Source organism: Anser anser (assembly GCF_964211835.1).
Source record: "Anser anser genome assembly, chromosome: 25".
Lineage (NCBI taxonomy): Eukaryota > Metazoa > Chordata > Aves > Anseriformes > Anatidae > Anser > Anser anser.
Window position 1 is genome coordinate 1,924,634 of NC_139746.1, and position 7,643 is coordinate 1,932,276.

Below are 7,643 nucleotides of genomic sequence, written 5' to 3' on the forward strand. Positions count from 1 at the left end.
GGCTGCGAGGCTCTCGGGGCCCCCGAATTCGTTCCAGGGAGGTGCTGACACCGGGGTTTGTGCAGCCCCCGCGGCCGCTGCGAGGGCCGGGGGACCTTGGAGGGGTCAGGACCCTGGTGGTGCCCAGCCAGCAAAGGTGCTGAGGGGCTCTGCTCACGGCGGGGGGCACCCAGCAGCCAGGATCGGGGTGCTGGGGGCTTTTTGGCACCGTAGCCCACGAGTTCTGCCCGTCGGTGTAGGGGATGCTCGGCTCCAGGCAATGGGGGCACACGGGGGGCTGCGTGCTCGGGCTGTCCTGGGGGTGTTTTTGGGGGGGATGCCGCTGCCCCCTCCCCAGTACCCCAACCCACGAGGGATGCTCGGGGCACGGGCGGAAGCGACATCTAGCGGGAAGCGCATCCCGTCGCCCGGGAGCTCCAATATCCATGGCAACCCCTCGGGGCCCTCAGCACCCTGCCTGGACCAGGGGCACCCATCAGCACCCTGGGACCCCCCCCCCCCAGCGTGGGGGGAAGCAGGTGCTGCTGGCAAGGCAGGGCTGCCCCAGCATGAAACGCTCCCGCGGGCGGATGAAACACACGCGGACCCCGCTGGGGCACGGGTGCTGGCAGCATTTTGGGCCCCGAATCTCTCCTGTGGTCCCAGGAGCTGTGCACGGGGCAGTTTGCAGCACAGAAATCCTTTCTCTGGAGGAGCTGCACCCACCCCAAGGTGCCACTGCCCACCTCTGTCCCCCCCGGCGCGCAGCGGGCAGCGATGGGACGTAAATGAGCTCGAGGCACCGATTTGTCCTGCATGGAAGATTTGGGCAGGATGCAGGTGAGATGCTCAAGGCGTGCTCCGGGGAGGGCGAGCTCCCAGCACCAGGGCAGAGGAGGCCGAGGGGGCCACGGGGCTGGAGCTGCGCCCCAAAATCTGCGCACCCAAATCTCCGCACCCAGGGGCCAAGTGCTGGGACGGGCACCGCAGGGCCTCGGGTGCTCAGGTGCAAACACACACCTGTGCGGATGTAGAGGCGTGCAGGGGAGCCCGGATACACCCGGGAACCCCCCCCCAAATGCTGCCCGCAGCCCCCCGCCCCGCAGACGCGGCTGGGGCCCCGCACGGCGGCAGCGGGACTCGAACCCGCGGCTCCTCGGGGCCCGCAGCTCCCAGGAGGCAGCGCCCGCGGAACCAGGCGCCGCCGCAGCGCCCGCCCCTGCCCGGTTCTGCCTTCTCATTGGATAACGAGCTGCCAATCATAATCAGCGCAGCAGCGGATTGGCCAGCGGGGAGAGGAGGCGGGGGGGGCTTCCTGCGGCCGCCTTTGCGCTGACCCCGGCATGGTGAGAGCGGCCTGGGGGGGGGGGGGGGAACGGGGACGGGGCTGTCCCGGGGGGTGCACGGCCGGGGGGTGCGGGCCGGGGCTGTCCCGGGTTGGGGGGGGGGGACAGTGCTCGGGGGGTGCATGCATAGAGGGGTGCTTGCACGGGGGGGGCACGCCCGGGCTGTCCCGGGGGGGTGCGTGTGTGCGCTGGGCGGGGGGGGCAGTGCTCGGGGGGGTGCATGCACAGGGGGGCATGGTTGGGCTGTCCCGGGGGGGGGTCAGTGCTCGAGGGGTGCATATGCATGCTGTCCGGGGGGGGGGGGGGAGGTGAATGCTCGGGGGGTGCATGCCTGGGCTGTCCCGGGGGGGTCAGCGCTCGGGGGTGCATGCACAGAGGGGCATCCTTGAACTGTCCCGGGGGGGTTGCACACCCAGGGTTGCATGCTCAGGCTGTCCCGGGGGGGTTAAAACCCAGGGGTACATGTCCAGGCTGTCCTGGGGGGGGGGGGGGGTTAATGCCCAGGGGTGCGTGCCCAGGCTGTCCCAAGGCAGGGAGCTGGGGGATGGGGGGGGGGCAGCCAGCCCCGGTGCTGCAGGCTCGGGGGGGGCTCTCCCAGCCCAGGGATGCTCCGGGGGGGGTGGGGGGCAGGTTGCCAGGGTCAGCCCCTAAACGCCCCCAGCGCAGGCGGTGATGGGGGTGCAGGTGGTGGTGAGCCTGCTGGCAGCCAGCGTCATGCAGAAGCTGGCCCCGCACTGCTCCTTCGCCCGCTGGCTGCTCTGCAACGGCAGGTACGGCACCCAACCATCCCCCCGTGACCCCCAGCCCTGTGGGGTTTTGGGGACACCCGGCTCTCCCCGGCCCCCCAGCCCCATGGGGTTTTGGGGACACCCAGCCCCACTTACGCTCGCTCCCCTCCAGCCTGCACCGCTACAAGCACCCGTCGGAAGAGGAGCTCCGGGCCCTGGCGGGCAAGCAGCGTCCCAAGGCCAAGCGGGACAGGTCAGCTCGGCTCGTGGTGGTGGCTCTTAATGGGATAAATATGCTGGTTTGGTGATAACGGGAGCGATCCCGGCCTGGTGGGAGCTGCAAAAGTGACAGCAGCCTCAGATGCAGGTGGGCTGGGGGCTGGCGATGAGGACAAGAAGCCCCCAGCTGGGGACGTGCAGCCCTCCCGAGGGTCTTCGGGCACGGTGGGACCCAAGGGACGAGCCAGCTCTTTGCCCGCCCGTCCCGAGCCCGCGTTTCCCCTGCAGGAGGGTGAACGGCGTGCTGGACGACAAGCCCCTCTCCGTGCCCCGTGACATCAACCTCCGCCTGGACACCAGCCCCATCACCGCCGTGGATGCTCTTGGTAACCCCCCCTGGGGGCGGCAGCAGCAGGAGCACCCACAGAGCACCCACCCCACGCACCCACCCCACTACTCTCAATCCAGGACCCTTGTCCATGCCTGGGTGCCCACGGGACCCCCACGGCACGGTGACGTGTCCCCCTGTCCCCCCAGTGCTGCGGTATTTCCTGGAGTACCAGTGGTTTGTGGACTTCGCCGTCTACTCCACCGCCGTGTACGTCTTCACCGAGGGCTACTTCTGCCTGGCGGACCCCCAGAAGGAGACGAACATCGGGGTGCTGTGGTGCCTGCTGACGGTCGTCTTCTCCGTGTATCCTCCTGCCGGGGCTGCCCAGCGGTGGGGGCGAGCTCCCCGTCACCCCCCAGGTCCGTGCTGCCGCTGGGCGGGAGGAGAAGGCCCCGGCTCCTTGGTCTTGTTCTCATCTCGAAGCCGGTTGAAGCGGAAGGATTTGCGGGCTTGGAAATTTAGGTCCAAATTCGTGGACTTGTAAACCGTTAGGCTCATTAGGCTGTGCCTAATGAGAGCCTTCCCTGCTGAGGTGGTGGTGGCCTAATGGCTTTGATGCTAATGAGCAGGGGGGGGTCCTGCTAGCTCTCGGGGGGGGTCCCGCAGCCCCTACTTTCCTTGACAGTCCCCCCACGCCTGCAGTAAGGTTTTCTTCATGGTGATGCGCCATTATTTCCGCTCGGAGGAGGGGGGCGAGCGCTCCGTCTGCCTCACCTTCGCCTTCTTCTTCCTCCTCCTCGCCATGGTGGCCCTGGTGATCCGCGAGGACTACCTGGAGTTCGGCCTCGAGCCCGGTGGGTGCAGGGGGCCGGGGCGAGGCGGGCGGGCGGCCCCAAGCACGCCGCTCACGGCCGCTCGCTCCCCGCAGGGCTGGCCGGCGTCAGCAGCAACCTGGAGAATGTCCTGAAGCAGCGGGGCTGGGAGTGGACGTGAGTTGTTATCAGGATGGGAAACGGGGTTTGGGAAATTGTGCTTTTCCCCCTCTGCGACCCATGGGAGAGGAAGGGCCAGAGGGTCCCCCAGGGCTCAGGGCCAACCCGTGTCCCCCCCCCCCATGTCCCCTTGTTCTTTCTGCAGGCTGCCTCTCGGCAAGCTGGCCTTCAAGCTGGGGCTGGTGGCCCTGTGCTCCTTCCTGGGCGCCTGCCTGACTTTCCCGGGGCTGCGCCTGGCCCAGACGCACCTCGACGCTCTGCGGATGGCGGCCGACAAGCCCCTGACCCAGTTGGGTGAATCCCGCGGCTGGGAGGGGACAGGGTGGGGTGGGAGGTTTGGGGGGGCCTGGACACCCCGGCTCGGTGGTGAGGGGGTCTGAGGATGAGGGGAGGCCAGGTAAGGACGTCTCTGACAGGGTCTCTGCCGGCTCCATCGCAGGGTCCTGCTCCACGTGAGTTTCCTGGCGCCTGTCATCGTGGTGGTGATGTGGATCAAGCCCATCTCGAGGGATTTCCTGCTCCACGCGCCCATGGGCAAGCAGACGGTGCAGATGTAAGCGGGACATGGGGTCACTCTGTGCGCCCCAGCAACCTTCCTCCCAGGGGAAACCGAGGCAGAGGCGCACCAGTCCCCCTCCTCCCTGGCATGTGTGGGGGTTCTGGACCCCAGGACCCTTTTCTGGCAGCCCCCTCCTCTTGTTCCAGCATGTCGGACTCTGCCTACAACACCGCGCGCCTCTGGACCATCGTCGGCCTCTGCCTGCTGCGCCTGGCCGTCACCCGCCACCACCTGCAGGCCTACCTGTGCCTGGCCGAGCGCTGGGTGGAGCAGATGAGGAAGGAAGCGGGGCGCATCGCCGTCGTGGAGATCCAGCGCAAGGTCCAGGCGCGGGGAGCCGGGGCGCGGGCACGGCCGGCGGCCCCCCGCTGATCCCCGCCGCCCCTCTGTGCGCAGATCACGAGGATTTACTGCTACGTGTCGGTGGTCAGCCTGCAGTACCTGGGGCCCGTCATCCTCACCCTGCACTGCGCGCTGCTCCTCAAAACGCTGGGTGAGTCCTCGGCGAGCCGCCAGCACCCGAGGCAGCCCCAGGTGCTCGAGGTTGGCGCGGAGCTGGCGCCGATGCATGCAAGGAGCGCGCTGGGACTCGGCCACCGGCACATCTGTGGCGTGGGGATGGGGCTGCACCGCAGGGGACGATCCTCAGGCTCCTGTCCCCTCTGTCACACAGGGCACCACTCGTGGGGGCTGTACCCAGAGCCCTCTCCCGTCCCTCCGGCAGCGACCGCGGCACCGTCGCGTCCCGGCAGCGAGGACGGGGAGGACGTGCGTGCCGTGGTGGAGCAGATCACGGGCGTCTTGGGCGGCATCTTCACCCCTCTCTTCTTCCGCGGACTCCTCGCCTTCCTCACCTGGTGGGTGGCCGTCTGCCAGGTCGTCACCAGCCTCTTCGGCCTCTACTTCCACCAGTACCTGGCAGCATCCTGACTGGGGGAGCTGGGACCTGCCTGGGGGGCACAGTCAGTGCCCGGCTGCTGGTCCGCGCGCGTCCCGTGCCCACGGGACGTTTGCCTTTGCCACCTTGCTGCTGCCTCGGCTGGGCTCCCCGCTTACACGTGCCCGCGGTGCGCGTGGACACGAGGACGTGCACCTGGGGACACTTCTGCAGCCAGCTCTTGGCACGACGGGTTTTGTGCATCCAGGTGCGGCGGTGCCGGCGTGGGCATCGCCTTCTCCCCTTCCCGCTGCCCTTCACCACCGTGCCTGTCTCCATCCCTCCGGCCCCGCGCAGGATGCTGCCTGCATGGGGACGGAGGCCCCACGGCGGGGTTTGCTGCTGCCAGCTCCGAGCCATCGCTGCTGGGAAGAGGCTGCTCTGCTGCTAACAGGATCGTCCTTGCATGGCAGAGGCCTCGCGGCCAGCTTGGGGCAACGTCCTCCCTTCCCAGCGCAGACTTTGGGGTTTTGCTCTGCGTAGTTTGCCTCTCCTGGCTGAGGGCGAGTGTATTTTTGTAGGGTCTCTGCTCTGGCCAGCCATGTCAGAGCTGTCGGGCTCATCCCTCTGCTTTGTGTGAAATCCTCAGACCCGGCAGCCTCAGCTGGTGGCTGCTGTAGAAATAAATAAGTAAGCCAGTCTGGTTGGTACTCCGAAAGCTGCTGCTTTGTTTGCACTTTGCTGCCCCGAAGCCCCTCCTGGGGGTGTTATCGCAGCGAGGGGACGAGGCCGAACACTTGAACAAACACTCGAGACCTTGCGTTCACCCCATCGTGGCCGGACTCTCCGTTCCCAGCCACTCCTCCCCAACTGCATTGGGATCACAACCAGGCTGGTAAGGCGCCGGTCCCAGCAGCATTTGAGGGGACGCAGCCCCTCGTGCACCTCCTGGAGGCTCCTGGGGCAGCGAGGCAGCCCAGCTCTTCCCCGCCGCACGGTGGGTGCTGGTCCAGCTGCATGAAAAAGGATTAGCGGGCCTGGGCTGCTCAGAGAAAAGGAAAGGGGCTCTGATCCTATTTGATAGCCTTGTAATGGTCTTAATTCCCTCTCGCTAAGGGCCAAGATGAGAAGGCCGCCCTTTGCCTGGTGTTAACAGGGCTAATTCAGACAGCCCCCCTCCAGCTGCTTCCCCAGGACCCAAACTGCAGCCAGCCCTTTTGCAAAAAAAAGGGGGAAACTCCCCTTTTGCAAACAGCTGGGGAAATGAGTCCAGAGCAGCACCCTTGACAAGCCATAAGGCGAGGAGAAATTCTGCTCCAGCAGCATTGTCACCAAGAAGTGGGTGGGAAGGTGCAAGGACGGAGATTTCCCCCAGGGCCTGGAGGCAAAGAGACTTGTTCCAGCCTGCACCGTCCCATTAAAAGCCAGTCCAACCGCCTTGATGGCTCATTTATCTAATTTTCCCTAAGCATGTGCAGGAAGCAGCCGGGGGCTGAGCTCGGGGAAGCGGTGGCAGCAGGAGGAGGGTTGCTAGGGCCTGGGGTTGTGCTGCAGTCAGACATGCAGACAGTTCCTCCCCAGAGATCTGCCCAGACGTGACCCTCTCAGGCGGGGACAATGACTGATAGACTAGCCAAGAGCAGGAGACAGATCCACAGGCACTGAAATTGGGCCACATCAAATAAAATGAAGGAGCCCCCCATCTTTCTCTCCCCAGAATTATTTTACTCTCTGTCTCTTCGCTTTATTTAACGTTGTGGTACAGGCCGGGCCCTGCTCCGCAAAGGGCCACGCTCAGGCTCTCAGCAGAGCAGGGGGCAGCTGGGACCAAGAGGATTGAGGCCGGTACCTTGCTGAGACCCTCATTTGGCCTCGTGTTATCCCCTCTCCCTTGTGTTCACACCTACCTCCAGCTGCCACCGAGCAGCACTCGGCCGGAAAACCGAAGGGCTAGGGAGAAGGCTCTGATGGCAGTCGTTCCTGGAGGTTTTCCTTCACGCCCCGGAGCAGGGAGGAAGGAAAGCAGTGATCGCTGCCCTCCCACCTTGCTTCCATGCAAAATGGGATCCCCTCATTACCGCCTGCGTCCCGCAGAGCTGCTCCTGCTTGGGGCAGCAGGAAATTGCGGACACGCAGCTCACCGCGTGGCCCAAACCAGCCTGGCGGAGATGCTCACCTCGGCCAGCAGGAGCAGCTGGTCCAGAGGAGGTGGATGGGGACAGCGCAGCACAAGGGCTGCTCTCCAGCTCGGCCGCAGGCTCCCTGCAAGGTTTGGTGCAAGCCTCAGGGCCTCCAGGTCTCTGCTTCCCTGGGGATGCAGCCAGGACATCAGCTCGGCCCTGCCTCGCAGGGGGCGCAGAGGGCAGGATCTGTCCCCGCTGCGAGACCTTTCCCTCGCCAACGAGGGCACGCCAGACCTGAAACGCAGCTGGAAGCACTGAAAGCCCCAAGAGCTGAGCAGGGCTGAGCGGCAGCCAGGGGACCCCAACTTCGGGGAAGCCGCCGGGCCATGCCTAAGCCGACAGTGCCACCTGCTGCCACTGCGCACCCGTCCCCGTCCCACACCGCGGCGCTGGGGACGGGGCCAGCAAAGGCTTTAAGACAGCTCCAGA

At 66.3% G+C, this 7,643-nt stretch overlaps 1 protein-coding gene across 1 annotated transcript; it reads left to right on the forward strand.

Annotated features, from left to right (window-relative positions):
• The first annotated feature begins 1,248 nt into the window (after positions 1-1,248).
• On the forward strand, positions 1,249-5,749 carry TMEM161A (transmembrane protein 161A). The gene is made up of 12 exons (XM_083811176.1): positions 1,249-1,325; positions 1,992-2,095; positions 2,226-2,306; positions 2,561-2,658; positions 2,810-2,966; positions 3,306-3,457; positions 3,532-3,592; positions 3,741-3,884; positions 4,035-4,148; positions 4,301-4,475; positions 4,551-4,647; positions 4,828-5,749. The coding sequence occupies exons 1-12, from the start codon at positions 1,323-1,325 to the stop codon at positions 5,082-5,084; spliced, it is 1,443 nt and encodes a 480-aa protein (XP_083667302.1). The 5' UTR covers positions 1,249-1,322; the 3' UTR covers positions 5,085-5,749.
• The last annotated feature ends 1,894 nt before the right edge of the window (positions 5,750-7,643 follow it).

Excerpts from the sequence above, each read along its gene's own strand:
- TMEM161A (XM_083811176.1), top strand. Across the intron at positions 2,096-2,225 it reads TGGCTGCTCTGCAACGGCAG|CCTGCACCGCTACAAGCACC; the intron begins GTACGGCACCCA and ends GCTCCCCTCCAG. Across the intron at positions 4,476-4,550 it reads TCGTGGAGATCCAGCGCAAG|ATCACGAGGATTTACTGCTA; the intron begins GTCCAGGCGCGG and ends CTCTGTGCGCAG.